At 44.5% G+C, this 20,750-nt stretch overlaps 1 protein-coding gene across 13 annotated transcripts in view; it reads right to left on the reverse strand.

Annotated features, from left to right (window-relative positions):
• Positions 1–700: 700 nt before the first annotated feature.
• The window catches only part of camkk1a (calcium/calmodulin-dependent protein kinase kinase 1, alpha a), a 259,555-nt gene continuing 239,505 nt past the window's right edge, over positions 701–20,750 (reverse strand). For all 13 annotated transcript variants that reach the window (XM_087977564.1, XM_087977554.1, XM_087977557.1 and 10 more), the window contains 2 exons: positions 16,415–16,462; positions 701–5,120 (listed from right to left, as the gene is read on the reverse strand). In XM_087977564.1, the coding sequence (XP_087833690.1) occupies positions 5,048–5,120; positions 16,415–16,462 (121 nt within the window). In that variant the 3' untranslated portion in view covers positions 701–5,047. The remainder of the gene's footprint in view (positions 5,121–16,414; positions 16,463–20,750) is intronic.

The raw sequence follows: 20,750 nt of genomic DNA on the forward strand, positions 1-20,750 counted from the left end.
GAGAGAGCAGGGAGTGGGGATTGAGAGAGAGCAGGGAGTGGGTACTGAGAGAGGAGGGAGTGGGGACTGAGAGAGAGAGCAGGGAGTGGGGACTGAGAGAGAGAGCAGGGAGCGGGGACTGAGAGAGAGAGCAGGGGGAGGGGACTGAGAGAGAGAGAGCAGGGAGTGGGGACTGAGAGAGAGAGAGCAGGGAGTGGGGACTGAGAGAGAGCAGGGAGTGGGGACTGAGAGAGGAGGGAGGGGGCTGAGGGGGAGCAGGGATTGGGGACTGAGAGAGAGAGCGGGGAGTGGGGACTGAGAGAGAGAGCGGGGAGTGGGGACTGAGAGAGAGAGCAGGGAGCGGGGACTGAGAGAGAGCAGGGAGTGGGGACTGAGAGAGAGAGAGCAGGGAGCGGGGACTGAGAGAGAGAGCAGGGAGTGGGGATTGAGAGAGAGCAGGGAGTGGGTACTGAGAGAGAGAGAGCAGGGAGCGGGGACTGAGAGAGAGAGCAGGGAGTGGGGATTGAGAGAGAGCAGGGAGTGGGTACTGAGAGAGGAGGGAGTGGGGACTGAGAGAGAGAGCAGGGAGCGGGGACTGAGAGAGAGCAGGGAGTGGGGACTGAGAGAGAGAGAGCAGGGAGCGGGGACTGAGAGAGAGAGCAGGGAGTGGGGATTGAGAGAGAGCAGGGAGTGGGTACTGAGAGAGGAGGGAGTGGGGACTGAGAGAGAGAGCAGGGAGTGGGGACTGAGAGAGAGAGCAGGGAGCGGGGACTGAGAGAGAGAGCAGGGGGAGGGGACTGAGAGAGAGAGAGCAGGGAGTGGGGACTGAGAGAGAGAGAGCAGGGAGTGGGGACTGAGAGAGAGCAGGGAGTGGGGACTGAGAGAGGAGGGAGGGGGCTGAGGGGGAGCAGGGAGTGGGGACTGAGAGAGAGCAGGGAGTGGGGACTGAGAGAGAGCAGGGAGTGGGTACTGAAAGAGGAGGGAGGGGGCTGAGGGGGAGCAGGGAGTGGGGACTGAGAGAGCAGGGGCTTGTTAAAGCAAGAGTACAGTTGTCCCAGAAGAAAAAGTCAGTCAAGCTTGTGAACTTGCGAATGGCATATACTGGTCTGACTCATGTTGTATGTCTCAAAATGGGGCTCCAGTACAGTCAGTATGTTCATTTCTAAGTATTACTGTTTTATTTTATTGATGTTTCTCTCTGAGGTTATGATTAGGTCAGAGTGACCACTGCTTTATCTGAGCTTGTGAACTTCTAGCTCACAATCCCACTTGGAGAATGTGGCTATAAGGTCTGAGGTGGTGACCAATGATGAACAGGTAGCCTGCAGACTAGTAAGAGTGAGGGTACAGTGCTATATCTCAATGACCCTATGTGCAGAAATGTTGTTACTTGCGAGGTAATGCTCAGTTTCCACGTATGCTGCCCACTGCTTTAACCCACTACTTCCACCTCTACCATCTATTCCTAACGATAGCATACACAGAATTGCAGCTTATGATTCTCAGTGGTGATTTTATAAGAGCTACTTGCAACTCTTGGTCAAAGTCTTGCAAGTCACAAAATAATTACGTAGATACTCGACAAATATGTCATGCGCAGGTAATGCACGGTGATGGTAATTATACTCGATGCAACTCTGTTCACAGACAGATATTCAGGATGGGGAGCGATATCAGCCCTTACTTTAACCCAAGAGATAGTCTGAGGGTAGATTTTCAATAGAAAGCTTAATTTGCAGAGCAAAAAAATCAATAAATAACTTTAGAAGTGAGGAAAACATCAATGGTGTTTGCTGGAGCTGTGGCATTTTACCTGAATGCATCATGACATTACTTATATTGAAGTACCTTGAATGACAATCATCATAGTGGGAGGCTGTACTTTCTTATTAACCTCATTGGCAAAACATTAATCATTACTGACTAGGGAAACACCACATGAGTTTAAATACAGCTTCTCTTTCGTGCCTGGTAGCCTGAATGAAAATCTGATCCCACACAATTATAATGCAACCTCAGTAGCTACTTTGTTTAAGTTGGTCAGTAATGTTTATGAAAAGGTCAGTGGATTCATAGAAGTCAGAGTTCTGACAATTAATTTTCGCCTACACTATTTTCCCTTATCATGATCAGTGCAAACTATTACAATGATAAAGGAATAGAAAGCTTTATTTTAATCTTGAAAATGATTCTTGTACACTCATTTCTCACTACAATTGTGTATGGGCTTGATGAGATCACAATTGGAGTGTTGTGTGCAGTTTTGGTCTCCTCATCTGAGGAGAGATGTTCTGAGTGCAAGAAGACTGATTCCTGGGGTGGCAAAACTGATGTAAGGAAAGAGACTGGATTGATTTGGACTATATTTAAAAGAGTTTAGAGGAATGGTTGGGGGGGGTGGGGGGAGGGCAGAATTTCAGAGAAACCTGTAACATTCTAACAGGATAACTGCATGAAGGATGTGCTTGATCACTGGGGAGTGCAGAACCAAGGGTCACAGTCTATTGATTTGGGGTGGGCCATTTGGGACTCTGATGAGGAGCTGTGGAATTCTCTGTCACAGAACATTGAATGTTTTTAAGGAGTTAAATACAATTCTTCAGGCTAAAGACGTCAAAGGGTATGGGGAGAAAGCAGAAAAAGGGTACTGAGTTGGACGATCAGCCATGATCATATTGATAGATTGGGACTTTAAAATGTGTTGCTGGAAAAGCTTATGCACGAAATGTCGATTCTCCTGCTCCTTGGATGCTGCCTGACCTGCTGCGCTTCTCCAGCAACACATTTTTAAGCTCTGATCTCCAGCATCTGCAGTCCTCACTTTCTCCTAATTGATAGATTGGGAGTCAATGTGGGTCAGTGAATACAGAGGTGAGCGGGGAATGGTGAAGTAGTAAAGGTATGGAATTCACTGCCCCGGAGATTAACTTCAGGAACAGCTTTCATCTTGTTTTTCTTGTTTGGGGTTAGTGGGTAAGGGTATCAATGTGGTGCAAAGGGTTAGTGGGTAAGGGTATCAATGTGGTGCAAAGGGTTAGTGGGTAAGGGTATCAATGTGGTGCAAAGAGTTAGTGGGTAAGGGTATCAATGTGGTGCAAAGGGTTAGTGGGTAAGGGTATCAATGTGGTGCAAAGGGTTAGTGGGTAAGGGTATCAATGTGGTGCAAAGGGTTAGTGGGTAAGGGTATCAATGTGGTGCAAAGGCCAGTGAAATGGAATTGAGGTGGACATCATTTATGGTCTAATTGAATGGTCTAACTTTCTCAAAGGGATGAATGGCCTTCTGCTTTTCTTCTGTACTATCCTTCGCTCCCTACTCTGGGGTGAGCAGCAATCGAAAACCCCTTGAAGTGTAAGACAGACAATTAAATGTGCTATTTGGTTTCCTCTGGTTGGTACTAAAACCTGTAACAACGACCACCTTCAGAAAACACATCAGTTGCTCTTTTAATTCAGAAGCACACATCACTGACCAATCAAATACATCACCAATCAAATATTACTCACCTTTAACAATAAAATTAATTGGTCAAATTTAACATTGATGAACCCAATATTTTAAAGACAACGTTTCACATTTCACATAGCCAACGGTGAATGTAGGATCATATTGACAGATCACAGTAAATATTTTCTCAGGAGATATTTGTTTAAAAATTGGAAACTTAGATGGTCAATGCTAACAGTTGGTACTATGCAACTATAAATCATGTAACCATAGCTGCATGATTATAAACTGTGTTACAATAAGGTGTACTAAGTGCAAAATGTCTGATTGTAAACTGTGTGGCAGAAAACTGTAAATTTTTTTATGTTGTGTGACTGTAAATTGTATAGCAATTTACTGGTGTATACTGCGCTCTGCGACCATATGCTATTCCTGCAAACCGCATGAGCCCATGCTTTATGACTGGTGACTGTATGCATGTTGTGTGATTGTAAACTTGTCATAGATGCATACTGTATATTGTGTGCCTGTACACTATATGCTTGTTTCCCATGTGACTGTTATGCCATGTGACTCCATGCAGCTGAGAACTCTGTGGTTGACTCTGAATTGCCCTCTGAAATGGGCTTATCATGCCACTCAATACAAGGGGAAACTAGGGATGGACCTTGTCAAAGGTACCAACTTTCCATGATAAAATGAAGAATTACAGGCTTCGCCACATGAGCCCTTGAACTCTGACTGGATAAGTGATTGCACAACCCTGGATTAACTAATAGGCCCAAAACCCGAACAATTATCATGACTGAAATGTCTACCTTTTGCAGATATGTAGCCCTAAGTGAGAGAGCAGGGAATGGTGTCAATCAATCACTGAACAAGCGAAATAATTAAAAGACTAACTTATTTATGACCATTTACCTGTTACCATGACGCTTGCTTGGTTAATCACTAATGTTATACATTATTAATTAAAGAGTGACTTCAGAGACATTAATCTTTGGAATGTTAAATACCACAGCTCTGAAGTGCCCTGCCAGTAGTGCATTAGTCTGCAGGGAATAAAGGGAAATGTCTGCATTTCTGTTACATAAGACCACAAGGTTTACGACACACAGTTGATACATGTCGGTTGATAAATGACAAATTGCACAGTCTATCCAAACCAAGTTTCCATGTTATTCTTCACTACAGTGAAAGTACCTGAAGACCCATTGAATGGTTCAATGCAGATGTATCAAACATGGTCATTTGTGGTTGGAATCCAGCAGCCTAACAAAGCCCAACAATAGCTCACATGACAAATGGGCAATGATGGATTGATTGGATGATAAACAGTTTGATCTTTGACAATACAAACTTCCTATTTACAAACCCTATCTGATGTTTTGCTTGGCAAGGCAATCTGTAAAGCAGGAATCCAAAGTATTTCTCTGTGGTCTTGTTATGTCGACATGGGCTGGATGGCGTGAATCTCTCTTCTTCTCCTCAGATGCTTTGGTTGGTGACAGCCGTGAGGAATGACACTTGCAGGTGGAAGTGATTTTTCGTGAGCCGAGCAAAGATAGGTCAAATAGCAGGGTGCGCCAGACCGAACACAGCATGCACATGCTCAGGGCACTCAGGAAATTGCTTCATCCTCGCAAACATCTGGCAGGTCCATCTCCTTCCCTGTGTCCCCATTGCTCTCCTTTCTGCAAGTGGAGAGAAAAGAAATGTACATTCCAGTTCAAATTTTCTCTTAATTTGCATGTGCCGAGTTTGAGGTGGACTCAGTCATGCGTTCCAGCCACAGAGTGTGAAGGTGTGGGGTTCCAATCCCATTTCCAGACAGCCCCAGCAAAGGGAGACCAAAGCTCCCATCTCAGAATACTGGCTTGATTTCCAGTGGGATACATACCTCAGGCAGGGGTGGAATGGTGAACTTCTCCCCACCAGCTACTTGGTCCATTCTTTGGTGGGGAATGGAGGAATCATTGTAATGATCTCGCCCTGTGCAAAGATGGATGGGTGACTCAAAAGCCCATTGGATGGATATCAGTGCACAAGGGCTGCCCTGTGCTCCAGGGTAGGAAGGGACATCTAAGTGAAACAAAGGGTGATGAAAGACTCTCAAATTCAGATACCCATTGCAACCTCAGACAATCCCTGTTGAGATGTCATGCAGCTAGATGCAAAAACATCGCTGCTCTATCCCAATGACATGCCTCTGTTCCAGATACAGGGGAATCTTTGCCAATTCAGCAGGAAGATACATACAACCACCCTTAGTTTGAGTGACAATATCAGTGAGTGGCTGGGCCCAAGCCACCAGCAACTTGGCTAAGTATGCCCAATACATTTTGTTTCAAGGTCTTCCAGCAGAATTCCCATTCCTACTGCATGGTTCCTCAGCACTCTATATAATGGATACTGGGTGAATGACTATGGAGGATATATGGAGGCATAGAGATTGCATGTGGGATCTGAGGGGTTGAGGTGACATGTAAGATGTGACGGGTCCTGATGTGACTTGTCAGATGCAGCATGAAGGATGCAGTTTAGGGGAACTTTAACTAGTGTTGAAAGTTGAGCTGATGCAATGGGGAGGGGAGGCAGGCCTGTTAACCAGCCTCCTATACACTCACAATCATCCTGCATCCCAGCACACTCATCACTGCACTGCAAACACAAACCTGAACAAAGAAACACAAATCCAGGGTAAAGTCATGCATGGGTTAAGTGTACAGTTCAGAAAGTGCAAAGGTGTGCAAGCTGCATGTTTCTGAACTTCAACAACTTGTGGATGTCTACGCTATGCGTCTCTCTCACGCTGTGTTGGGTTTTCTTAGCCCTTTGAGGATCAGCTGGGTGATAGATGGGTTTCTAAAATGGCCTTACAGATAGTGTATGGTGCATTTCTTCGACCCTACCACCATACCATGTTCTAATGACAGGAATGGAAGAAGACTTCCCATCTATCTGGAGCCAACTGAGCTCATGGCACAGAATGGCAGACCAACAAATAAACCCTGGTGGCTTCCAGGTTTATAGGCCTTCTTTCCAGGCACTTCTTAGCCAAGGAAGGCACTTCTAGGGGCAATGCCTGTGCATACTGCAATGTGGTTTCTCCCTTCAGTGGATGATCAGGCCTGGTTTCACTGGAGTGTGTGTACTTCCATCTGTGTGCAACCTTAGGTGCAGTCCCAGCAATGGCCATTGATACTGGTGGTGCTGTTGAGCCTGCTATTGTGCCAGATTTCTCATTGACTGGAAGCTCATTGGGCGGGGGTAAGGCATTCATCCTTAAGCTATAGGGATGATGGCTGCAATAACAGCCCAAGATGGAGCCCCAGTTCCTGCTGCTCAGCAAAGTGAGGGGGCCATTTTTCCAACAGTCACCAACACCAAATCCAGATCTTTAAGAATATGTAACAAAATATCTCATTTGTCTTCTGTGGAACTGTAACTGCAAGATGTAAATCTTGGGATTATGACACCACGCTTCCCAAAAGTCCGATCCATATTCTCCAAATTATCCCACCCAAATCATGTGCAAATATTCATCCACGCACCTTTCCTCATACCTCCACAACACTTTGCCCATATCCCCCTACACTCCTGCTACACTACACATTCCTCTGCCATAACTCCACACCTGTGGCCCACATGGGATTGAGGAAATGAGGAAAAGATTTAGCTCTCCAGCCTTGAAATGCGGCTCCCACAAGAAGTGACGTTCTACAGAGATACAGCTAAAATACTGAAACTGTTAGAGGAAAACAAAATATGGCATGCTTAAACTCGCAGATGATCAATATAACATGGCTGTCATGAAGTTCTTCTACACACAAATAGTGGTCATCATATGTAATAATGGCTCATGTTGGCCTTCAAGTGTAAGGAAACTTGCTCAATATATGGGAAATACAGTTACAACTGGAAGAATTGGAGCCTATAATCATCCACAAACCTAGTCAAATACCAGCTCAAAAAATGTACATATCAGTGGACGGCTCTGATCAGTAATAGTGCTCCTCCATTCCCCTTATGTTGCAGTGCCAACTCCTGGAGTTGCAGGACTTCAGTTGAGTAACTTGCATACTGGGTAATATGGTACAATCAGAACTTGAGAACAGGGTGAGTAGTGTTAGTGATGGGTGATTCATCATCCATCTGACTGGAGATTTTAGCAGCTCCAACCACTTCATAACGTGTTGTACACCTCAGCAATTAATAGCAGTGCCTGAGTTTGAATATTAACATTCAGGCTTTCCCAACTAAAGTTTAATGATTCTTTTCATTTATTACTCTAACCTCTCAGGAGAAAGTGAGGTCTGCAGATGCTGGAGATCAGAGATGGAAATGTGTTGCTGGAAAAGCGCAGCAGGTCAGGCAGCATCTAGGGAACAGGAGAATCGATGTTTCGGGCATTAGCCCTTCTTCAGGAATGAGGACAGTTTGTCCAGCAGGCTAAGATAAAAGATAGGGAGGAGGGACTTGGGGGAGGGGCGTCGGAAATGTGATAGGTGGAAAGAGGTCAAGGTGAGGGTGATAGGTCAGACTGGGGTGGGGGCGGAGAGGTCGGGAAGAAGATTGCAGGTTAGGAAGGCGGTGCTGAATTTGATGGATTTGACTGAGACAGGCTGGGGGGAGGGGAAATGAGAAAACTGGTGAAATCCGAGTTCATCCCTTGTGGTTGGAGGGTTCCTAGCCGGAAGATGAGGCGTTCTTCCTCCAACCGTCGTTTTGCTATGGTCTGAAGATGGAGGAGTCCAAAGACCTGCATATCCTTGGTGGAGTGGGAGGGGGAATTAAAATATTGAGCTACAGGGTGGTTGGGTTGGTTGGTCCGGGTGTCCCAGAGGTGTTCTCTGAAACGCTCCGCAAGTAGGCGGCCTGTCTCCCCAATATAGAGGAGGCCACATCGGGTGCAGAGGATGCAATAGATGATATGTGTGGAGATACAGGTGAATCTGTGGCGGATATGGAAGTTTCCTTTGGGGCCTTGGAGGGAGGTGAGGGGGGAGGTATGGGCGCAAGTCTTGCACCTCCTGCGGTTGCAGGGGAAGGTGCCGGGAGTGTTGGTTGGGTTGGTGGGGGTGTGGATCTGACGAGGGAGTCACGGAGGGAGTGGTCTTTACGGAATGCTGATAGGGGAGGGGAGGGAAATATATCCTTGGTGGTGGGGTCCGTTTGGAGGTGGCGGAAATGACGGCGGATGATGCGCTGTACATGGAGACTGGTGGGGTGGTAGGTGAGGACCAGTGGGGTTCTGTCCTGGTGGTGGTTGGAGGGGCGGGGTTTGAGGGCGGAGGAGCGGGAAGTGGAGGAGTTGCGGTGGAGGGCATCGTCGACCACGTCGGGGGGGAAATTGCGGTCCTTGAAGAAGAAGGAACCCCACTGGTCCTCACCTACCCCGCAATTTCCCCCCCGACGTGGTCGACGATGCCCTCCACCACATCTCCTCCACTTCCCGCTCCTCCGCCCTCAAACCCCGCCCCTCCAACCGCCACCAGGACAGAACCCCACTGGTCCTCACCTACCACCCCACCAGTCTCCATGTACAGCGCATCATCCGCCGTCATTTCCGCCACCTCCAAACGGACCCCACCACCAAGGATATATTTCCCTCCCCTCCCCTATCAGCATTCCGTAAAGACCACTCCCTCCGTGACTCCCTCGTCAGATCCACACCCCTCACCAACCCAACCAACACTCCCGGCACCTTCCCCTGCAACCGCAGGAGGTGCAAGACTTGCGCCCATACCTCCCCCCTCACCTCCCTCCAAGGCCCTAAAGGAAACTTCCATATCCGCCACAGATTCACCTGTACCTCCACACATATCATCTATTGCATCCTCTGCACCCGATGTGGCCTCCTCTATATTGGGGAGACAGGCCGCCTACTTGCGGAGCGTTTCAGAGAACACCTCTGGGACACCCGGACCAACCAACCCAACCACCCTGTAGCTCAACATTTCAATTCCCCCTCCCACTCCACCAAGGATATGCAGGTCTTTGGACTCCTCCATCGTCAGACCATAGCAAAACGACGGTTGGAGGAAGAACGCCTCATCTTCCGGCTAGGAACCCTCCAACCACAAGGGATGAACTCGGATTTCACCAGTTTTCTCATTTCCCTTCCCCCCAGCCTGTCTCAGTCAAATCCATCAAATTCAGCACCGCCTTCCTAACCTGCAATCTTCTTCCCGACCTCTCCGCCCCCACCCCAGTCTGACCTATCACCCTCACCTTGACCTCTTTCCACCTATCACATTTCCGACGCCCCTCCCCCAAGTCCCTCCTCCCTATCTTTTATCTTAGCCTGCTGGACAAACTGTCCTCATTCCTGAAGAAGGGCTAATGCCCGAAACGTCGATTCTCCTGTACTCTAACCTCTCTGCAATCTCCTATCATTGTTGCTTGCTGATTTTGCAAAGACTTCCTTAAATCTGAGAATATCTTTCTTAGCTTTCCTTTAAACTTCTCTTTTAGTCTTTTCTTTGCACAGATTTTTGCTTCTGTACATGATACACTCATTCCCAATTTAGCAAAAAGAAAAGAATTGCTTTTATAAAGCACCATTACTATCTCAGGCTATCTCAAAGTGCTGGGCAGCTACTGAAGTGCTTATTGAAGCACAGTCATTGGTCGAATGCAGGAAATGTGACAGCCAATGTAGACACAGTAAGCTCCCATAAACAGTATAGAGATAATGGCCGATAATCTGCTTTAGGATTGATTGATGGATAAATACTGCCAGGGGTCCCAGGAGAACTCCCTGGCTATTTTTCAAACTGTGTTGTGGGATCTTTTGCATTCATCAGAGAGGGCAGATGGAATCTCATTTCAAACAACTGCACCTCTGACAGTTTAGCACTGACACATTAAAGGCATTTTATTCTGGTTTGCAGCTTGACCCTATGATCCACTTCCTCAATTTTTTTGTTCACTGCAATTTAAGGCCAATAGTTCCAAAAACACATTTCCTGAAATCCAATGTCTTAGCAACCCTGTGCTCATACTGTCTAATTGCATTATTATGATCAGTGCTTGTTTATCTCTCCATTTTCCAATATTTGCCTCTCTTTAAACAGATGGTATCAAGGGGCAGGCTTGTGTTAGCTCTGTTTACTCACCCCTATTTAATTATGCTAATCAAATTGCCCCATAATCATCATCCTCTCCCTCCCCGAAGCCCAGTTTGTTACTCAGATCACTCCACGCTGATTTTCTTCTGTTGCTGAGCCATACAATACCAGACTGAGCTGCTAAAGTGTCTCATACTGCAAGGCGTGCAATTACAAAGCCAGCTAGTTAAAGAACGAGCAGAATAACAATAAGAGAAAGAAAACTAATCTCTACCATCATCAAAGTGAGGTAATTCAGAATTCTTTGACTCATTCCCCATGCACCTCTGTGTTCACTGACTTACATTGACTCCCAGTCATCATTAGTCGAGAGTGTGTTGCTGGAAAAGCACAGCAGGAGAGCTGGAAAAGCACAGCAGCTTACATAAGCCATTCATCAGGTAGGGCTTTTGCCCAAAACATCAATTCTCCTGCTCCTCGGATGCTGCCTTACCTGCTGTGCTTTTCCAGCACCACACTCTCAATTCTGATCTCCAGCATCTGCAGTTCTCACTTCCTATCACTCTGAGTTATCAATACCCTGATTTTATAACTTTCATCGTTGTTTTCAATCCCTACCATGTTCTCACTCCTCGCTACCTCTGTGACATCAAGCATAGAAACATAAAAAATAGGAACAGGAATAAGCTTTTGACCCTTCATGTCTGCTCCTCCATTCAATATGATCACAGTTGATCATCCAACTCAGTACTCTTCCCACTGTCTCCTATATCCTTTGATCTCTGTAGCCTTAAGAACAATATCTAACTCCTCCTTGAAACCATTCAATGCTTCGGTTTCAATTGCTTTCTGTGGCAGAGAATTCCATACGTTCACCACTCTTGAAGAATTTATTTTCTCATCTTCGTCTAAGTGGTCTATCATGTATCATTAAACTGTGATTCTTGGATTTAGACACCCTGTCATCAGGAACAGCCTTCCTGCATTTACCCTGAAAGAATTTGACAGATTTCTATGAGATTAACCCCCCCCCACCCCACCCCCAATCTTCAAAACTCCAGTGAATATAGTCCTAACTGACCCAGTCTCCCTTCAGACATCAGTCCTGCTATCCCAGACTCCCTCCACAGCCAAGGTATCCTTTGTCAGATAAGACCAAAACTCCACACAATACACAATGCAGTCCCACAATCTTCCAAGACCATTTCATTCCTCAAACTAAGATCTCTGCCATGATTCTAACCTTTTCTGTTTCACTATGGATGGCTGAGCCTTAATGTGTCTAGGCCCTTATCTCGGAATTTCCTCCAAAAAGATCTCTCAGTCTATCTGCGTCTCTCAAAAAGAACACCCTAAAATCAGCCTCTATGAAACAGCTCTTGGCCAACTGTCCTAATAATTTCTGCCTTGTTTTTGTGTCTTTTTCTTTCAGATTATATTTGTCTGAAGCACCCTGTGCTGTTTTAGTGACACTAAATAAGTGTAAAATGTTAAGTTTGAAAGAGTAGTCACAGTTAAATTGTTTTACAAGTCAAATCAGATGGTTTGTAGCACACAGGGTTCTATCAAGAAATGTGTGCGAAATGCTTCATTAGCGATGTGCGATTTGAATTCAAGTGGAAGTCATTAAACATAGCACATAAGAGAAAGAGAAACTTCATCTGCAAACCTTCTGGTGAGTATACAAAGTAGGAAATGAGAATAAACGTCAACAGGATAAAAATTTACAGGCCCCTGGTCACAGACTTGTTAAAATCTCAGCACAAATTTAAATTAGAAGTGATCATCAGCACAAGGTCCTGCAGCAAATGGACATGGTAGGTCCTATCAAATGAGCAGACTGTAAAAGTCATTTGGTAGAATGCCTCATCACCAGAAATTACAAACAAGACCAAGATGGACTTGGTTGGCAGTGAGAAAGCCCATCCACATACTGGCCTCGAGGTTACTTATCCTCCTTGTGGAATGTGTCCTTGCAGAGTTCACCCATGGGTCACCCCCTGCAGTGTCTGTGCCACAAGATTTTGTGCTCTACTGGCTGTTTCCCAGGGGAACACACTAAATCAAACTTCAACTTCCTGGAGGACCATTAGCTTCGTGAAAGATGTTTTTTAGTCTGTCCAAGATTTGATGGTCTTAGAGTCAGAGTAACAGAGTCATAGAGCATAGAAACAGACTCTTCAGTCTAAACAGTCCATGCCAAACATAATCCCAAATTAAACTGGTCCCACCTGCCTGCTCCTGGCCCATATCCCTCCAAACTTTCCTATTCATGTACTTATCCAAATGTCTGGTGTAAAGCTTGTGCTTGACCCAGTGTGGCTGATGGGCACATTTCAAGGTCCAGGACCATGTGCTGAGGGCTAGACTGAAGCTTGGGACATCCCCTGCATAGGGACAATGGGGAAAGGTAACTGGTTAAGGCCTTTCAGCCATAGTTCACAGAGGGGCTGGATGGGACTAAGAATCGTTCAACAAATGTACATTGTAAATCAAGTGCACTTTCTGTAACTTACAATTTGAAAAGTTTTCCCCTTGGGCTGTGAATCTGTGAAACTTTTTAAATTATAAGATTATTAAAATTGCATAGGGTGGAATGTGCTGTACGAGGACAATTCTTGTAAATTCTGAAATATTTAAGTCAAATGGTTTTGTGATTGTTTTTGTTTATAAATTTTAATAATAAAACCAATATTTTTGAAAACAGAAACAACCTTGAACTTGTCAGTGCAAGGTCAATGTGAAACTGGACCTCCAGTGTTTGAACTGTCAGTACCTGGTAGGTATTAGACAGAATGAAATTTGGCCCAAAGCCTTATCAGCAACTGGTGGAAGATAAATCCTAGGGGAAGGTAGAGACAGAATGACTTAATGAGAAAAACCATGAAAAATATCAGTATTATTTGCAAATGAGTTCCCTGTTCTTATAAAGTCATGGAGTCACATAGCTTGGTCCAACTCACCCATGCTGACCAGATTTCTCAAACTAAACTAGCCCCACTTGCCTGCATTTGACCCATATCTCTCTAAACCTTTCCTATTCATGTACCGATCCAAATGTCTTTTAAAAGTAACCGTATCCACACGTACCACTTCCTCTGGCAGTTCACTCCATACATGCACTACCTTCTGTGTGAATGAGTTGCCCCTCATGTTACTTTTAAATATTTTCCTTCTTACCTTAAAAATAATTCTCCTATTTTTGAACTTCCCCACCTTGAGGGAAAATACCTTTGCTAGAAGACTATATCTATGCCACACATATTTTATAAATCTCTGTAAGGTCACCCCTCAACCTTGTACGCTCCAATGAAAAAAGTTTCAGCTTATTCAGCCTTTTCTTATAACTCAAACCCTCCAATCCTGGCAACTTCCTGGTAAATAGAGTCGTAAAGATACAGTACGTAAACAGACTCTTCCGTCCAACTCGTCCATGCTGACCAGATATCCTAAATAAATCTAGTCCTATTTGCCAGCACTTGGTCCATATCCCTCTAAACCGGCACTGCTGCCTTACAACGCCAGGTCCCAGGTATGATTCCAGTCTTGGGTGACTGTCTGTGTGGAGTTTGCACGTACTCCCCATGCCTGCATGGGTTTCCTCTGAGTGCTCCAGTTTTCTCCCACAGCCCAAGGATTTGCAGGTTAGATGAATTGGCTATGCTAAATTGTCCATAGTGTTCAGGGATGTGTAGATTAGGCGCATTAGCCATTGGAAATGTAGGGTTATAGGTTAAGGGCATACATCTGGGAGGGATATTCTTCGGAAGGTCGGTGTGGACTTGTTGGGCCAAATGGCCTGTTTCCACATGGTAAGTGTTCTCTGTTCTAGGTGTTCTATGTTAAACCCTTCCTATTCATATACCCATCCAGATGCCTTTTAAATGTTGTAATTGTACCAGCCTCCACCACTTCCTCTAGCAGCTCAGCCCATACACGCACCACCTCTGTATGAAAAAGTTGCCTCTTAGTTCCCTTTTACATTTTTCCCCTAAACCTATGCTCTCTAGTTCTGGACTTGCCCCATCCCAGGGAAAAGACATATCCATTCCCCTCGTGATTTTATAAGTCTCTATAAAGTCATCCCTCAGCCTCTGATGTTCCAGGGAAAACAGCCTCAGGCTATTCAGCCTCTCCCAATAGCTCAAACTCTCCAACCCTAGCAACATCCTTGTAAATCTTTCCTGAACCCTCTCAAGTTTCACAATATCATTCTGATTGGAGGGAAACCAGAACTGTACACAGTATACAGGTTGTAATGAGCCTGTTTTGAAGTTTATGAGATGAGTCAGACCGGTTTTATTGGTTTTTCCTTCTAGGGTGCAGGAATACATTGCTGTTTCCCATCTTCTTAGGAACATTTATTCTTTAGTTGATTACTTGTATTTCAGTGGTGACCCTCTAATGATTACTGCCTAATTCCCAGTACAGCAAGGATTGAATTTTGGTCACCTCTCTCACCAAAAATACAGATAATTACCTCTTTAAGCCCCTTAAACAGACCTGCATAAAGGATTGTCTGGTAACATATTCCACAGTCGTAATTTGAATATGACCTATTGTTTTTAAGCAATGGACTCTACAATTGCTGAGTTCCTGGTGGGTTGAGTGTCTTGGTCACTGAATGGCTAGGTGACTGGCCATACTCTGGGTCAGTGTTGCTTTAATAACGGAAGTGAGAGCCCCTCACCTCAAAGCCTTAGCAGAGAGACCGAAACTGAGGGTCCATTTCCACAGGGAAATCAGAGCAAAACCCTTTGTTTCAATAGGGGGAAACAAAGGTCCTTCAAGGGATGAAGACAAAAAAAAATTTAAGTTATTCCCTCAGCAGAAGTACTGTCAGCATTCATAGAAAATCAGTGACTTCTGGGATTGATTACTTTGGTCCTGTCAGATAATCCAGACCTGTTGAAATCACGGAAGCCAAGCCTAATCTAAACAAGTGGAGGACTGCTGGGTTTAAGAGTCATGTGCTGGCTGGAATTCCTTAGGTAGCCCCACAGAGTTTTCTCTTTTATCCCAAATAGGGCAAGGTTGGAATGACAAAGCTGTCCATCCTGAAGCCACGTTGAATCTTAGAAACATCAGTAAAAGGTCATAGAGTTATACAGCGCAGAAACACACCCCTCAGTCCAACTCATCCATGCTGACCAGACAGCCTATAAATCTAGTCCCATTTGCCAGCAATTGGCCCATATCCCTCTAAACCATTTATATTCACGTACTGATCCAAATGCCTTTAAAATGTTTAATTGTACCAGCTTCCACCACTTCCTCTGACAACTCATTCCATGCACGCACCACCTTCTGTGTAAAAATGTTGCCCCTGTGCCCTCTAGTTTTGGACTCACCTACCCTGGGAGAAAGACCCTGGCTTTTACCCTATCCACGCTCCTCATGATTTTATAAAGCTCTATAAGATCACCCCTCAATCTCCAGCGCTCCCGGGAAAATAGCCCCAGCCTATTCGGTCTCTCCCTGTAGCTCAAACCCTCCAATCCCAACAACATCCTTGTCAATCGTTTCAACACTCTTTTAAGTTTAACAACATATTTGTGAAACTTGAATGCAGTATTCCAATAGTGGCCTAACCAATGTCCTGTACAGCTGCAATATGACCTCCCAACTCCTCTACTCAAAGCCTTGACCAATAAAATGCAGAATTCTGGGAGATCCATACATCATTTAAGATTCCTGGAATTGCAACCTCAACGGTTGACCTTCCTGATCTAATAAACTGCACAGGCCTGACTTCCCCGTTATCAGATGGAACCAGTTAACGGTATCAGATTTGGTAAGACCAATCATCATTTTACCAACGTCAATGTATTCACCTCGAGTGAGGCAGCAAGACTATTCCACGTGACTAGAAACACACACACACACACACACACACACACACACACACACGTTACCTTAATGAAGGATGCCTTTTTGAGGAATTCAGAAACATAGTCTTGTCCCTGTAAGGGTCAGAAAAATGAAGAAATAAAGGAAAATACAGTGAATACATAAAAAGAAAAAATATTGGGTAGAATCAGAAATCAACTGTGAATATGTCCAATGGAAAACCAAAGAAATGAGGATACTGGAAATTAGAAACAAAATCAGAAATTGGTGGAAAAACCCAGCAAGTCTGGCAGCATCTTTGGAGAGAAAACAGAGTTAATGTTTCAGGTTCAGTGACCCTTCCTCAAAACATGAACAGAAGACTGTTCTTAAGAAAGGTCTCTGGATCTGAACAATAACTCTGCTTTCTCTTCAGAGATGCTGCCAGACCTACCTAGAATTTTTCCAGCAATTTCTTATTTTACTGTTGAACATGTCCATAATTGACGCCTGATTGAGAATGGCATATTCCTATCCCGGAAGTGGAATACACTTTTAAAAAGCACCAGAATCCAGGCTGATAATGCTATGGTCTCAGCTCCAGCCTCCTGAGACAATGTGCTCTCAGGAGAGTTGTGCTCATTTACCTTACTGTGCCACTGCTATTGGTGCCCCAAAGAATGAGCTCTGAACTAACACGTCTGCCTTTGAGGAAAAAGGCAATGTGGGATAAGTGAAATTCTCCCATCACTTTGAACATTTCCCTATTTAATTAAAGGAAGGTTACAATCCCCTGGTCTTGGTGTCTAACCACATGGGAGGTGGTGCTCTGTCTAGATTAATCATTCACAATCATGATACTACCATAATTGGAAACTCTCAATGCTTTTCCAAAGGTGACAACCTGACTTTGTGTTTTTATTCTTCTTTCTAAAATGGATGATTCATATTTTCCCAGCTCCCATTTTCCAGTTGCCAGGTCTTTACCCCTTCACCTCACCTAAAGTAATCTTATTGTGGCCTCTCTGTGAACTCTTCAAAACTTACTCTCCCATCTATCTTGGCGTCATTAATAAATGGCATTTGTCCCTTCATCAAAATCATTTATATAAATTATAAATGATTGAGGTGCTAGCACCGATCCTTGTGTTACATCATTTATTTCATCTTACCAACTAGAAGGAAACTGAGTGATTTACAAGGATGGCTTTGTGTTTTGAAATTTGGTGTATTTTGTAAAACCTGTTTGTGTAGCTGTGGGTTCCAGCAATGTACAGACAAATTAGGGGCAAGGGGTTACATTTGAAACTGGTTTGTGGACTAGGGATCAAGTATTAATAATAAAGATCCTCTGCCTGCCAACAACAAGCTGATTGGTTGTCAGGTAGGTGAATAGCTTGGGTGTGAGCAAGACAGAGAGAAGCTAGTCAAACCAGAAGGGAAACCAGCACAAAAAAAAACTGTTCTCTGAAGTAAGCCACCTTAAACCTGATAAAAACCAGCTTATCTTTCCTTCAGCAGAGGCTGCAAGCTGTGACTTAGAATCAGATAGGTCAGAGACCTTTCATAGGTGAAACAGCCACCCTGCACCTTTTGCAAACCAGTGGAAGCATTCAGAAAATGGTTGAGGAGGACCTTTTGGCTCAGCAAGAACCAACTAAATAGATCTTATGAACAAAGATGATGGAACTGTTTTCCCTGTTTTCCCTCTGTCTTTGTTTTTTTTTCCTTATGGTGTTTTTTTCTTATGATGTTTTTTTTCCAATCTATGTGTATAAAAGGCATTTTGAGTTTAAATTTGTAGAGTTTATTTAACTTCGTTTAATTGTTTACTTATGAGTGGAATCTAATGACCTGTTATAACAGTGAGTTTTTTGTTAAACACAGAAACTTTGTTTAAAGAACATAGAACATAGAAGAATACAGCGCAGTACAGGCCCTTTGGCCCTCGATGTTGCGCCGATCCAAGCCCACCTAACCTACACTAGCCCACTATCCTCCATATGCCTATCCAATGCCCGTTTAAATGCCCATAAAGAGGGAGAGTCCACCACTGCTACTGGCAGGGCATCCCATGAACTCACGACTCACTGAGTAAAGAATCTACCCCTCTGTCCTATACCTAACCCCCCCCCTTAATTTAAAGCTATGCCCCCTTGTAATAGCTGACTCCATACATGGAAAAAGGTTCCCATGGTCAACCCTATCTAAACCCCTAATCATCTTGTACACCTCTATCAAGTCACCCCTAAACCTTCTTTTCTCCAATGAAAACAGCTACAAGTGCCTCAGCCTTTCCTCATATGATCTTCCTACCATACCAGGCAACATCCTGGTAAACCTCCTCTGCACCCGTTCCAGTGCCTCCACATCCTTCCTATAGTATGGCGACCAAAACTGCACACAATACTCCAGATGCAGCCGCACCAGAGTCTTATACAACTGCAACATGACCTCAGGAGTCCGGAACTCAATTCCTCTACCAATAAAAGCCAGTACGCCATATGCCTTCTTCACCGCACTATTTACCTGGGTGGCAACTTTCAGAGATCTGTCTACATGGACACCAAGATCCCTCTGCTCATCCACACTACCAAGTATCCGACCATTAGCCCAGTACCCCATCTTTTTGTTACTCATACTAAAGTGTATCACCTCACACTTACCCACATTGAACTCCATTTGCCACCTTTCTGCCCAGCTCTGCAGCTTATCTATATCCCCCTGTAACCTGACACATCCTTCCTCACTGTCAACAACTGTTTTCGTATCATCCGCAAACTTGCTCACCCAACCTTCTAGCCCCTCCTCCAGGTCATATATAAAAATGACAAACAGCAATGGTCCCAAAACAGATCCTTGCGGAACACCGCTAGTAACTGCAGTCCAAGATGAACCTTTACCATCAACTAATACCCTCTGTCTTCTTCCAGCAAACCAATTCCTAATCCAAACCTCCAACTCACCCTCAATGCCATAGCTCTGTATTTTTTGAAGTAGCCTACCATGGGGAACCTTATCAAACGCCTTACTAAAATCCATATACACCACATCTACCGCTTTATCCTCGTCCACCTCCTTAGTCACCTTCTCAAAGAATTCAATAAGGTTTGTGAGGCACGACCTGCCCTTCACAAAACCATGCTGACTATCCTTGATCACATTATTCCTATCCAGATGTTCATAAATCCTATCCCTTACAATTCTCTCGAAGATTTTGCCCACAACAGAAGTGAGACTCACCGGCCTATAGTTACTAGGGTTATCCCTACTCCCCTTCTTGAACAAGGGAACCACATTTGCTATCCTCCAGTCTTCTGGCACTATTCCTGTAGACAACGAGGACATAAAAATCAAGGCCAATGGCTCTGCAATCTCCTCCCTTGCTTCCCAGAGTATCCTAGGATAAATGCCATCAGGCCCAGGGGACTTATCTATTTTCACCCTTTCCAGAATTTCCAACACCTCTTCCCTACATACCTCAAAGCCGTCCATTCTAATTAATTGTGACTCAGTATTCACATCGGCAACAATGTCCTGTTGCTGAGTGAATACTGATGAAAAGTATTCATTCAGTGTCTCCCCAATCTCTTCAGCCTCCACACGCAACTTCCCACTACTATCCTTGACTGGACCTATTCCTACCCTAGTCATTCTTTTATTCCTGACATACCTATAGAAAGCCTTTGGGTTTTCCCTGATCCTACCAACTAAGGACTTTTCATGTCCCCTCCTTGCTGCTCTTAGCTCTCTCTTCAGGTCCTTCCTGGCTACCTTATAACTCTCAATCGCCCAATTGAACCTTCACGCCTCATCTTTACATAGGCCGCCCTCTTCCATTTAACAAGGGATTCCAATTACTTATTAAACCACGGCTCCCTCATACGACCCTTTCCTCCCTGCCTGAAAGGCACATACTTATCAAGGACACTCAATAGTTGCTCCTTGAACAAGCTCCACATATCAATTGCGCCCTTGCCTTGAAGCCTACTTTTCCAAGCCACGCATCCTAAGTCGTGCCTCACCGCATCATAATTTCCCTGCCCCCAGCTATAACTCTTGCCAGCTATAACTAAAAAACTTATGTTTTTTATTAATTACCTGGATTTGAAAATCAGATAGTTTGGAACCCTGTTTGTGTAGCTGTGGGTTCCAGCAATGTGTAGACAAATTGGGGTCAAGGTTTGGTTAATTTGAAGCAGATTGGTTTGTTGTCTCGGGACCAAGTATTGATGACAAAGGTCCTTTGCCTATCAACAAGATATGTATTTCTTTAAAAGATTTAATTTCTGTGTTTATTTCAGGAATAGTGGAGCTTGATTTCCAATGTGCCATCCAATTGAAACTTGACATAGCCATCTTCCTATATTTTCCCGAAAACAGATGTTAAGCTAAGAAATCTGTAGCTTTCTACTTTCGGTC

This window comes from Chiloscyllium plagiosum, unplaced genomic scaffold (assembly GCF_037043375.1).
Source record: "Chiloscyllium plagiosum isolate Xiang-an unplaced genomic scaffold, Cpla_swu_hap1 HiC_scaffold_31, whole genome shotgun sequence".
Lineage (NCBI taxonomy): Eukaryota > Metazoa > Chordata > Chondrichthyes > Orectolobiformes > Hemiscylliidae > Chiloscyllium > Chiloscyllium plagiosum.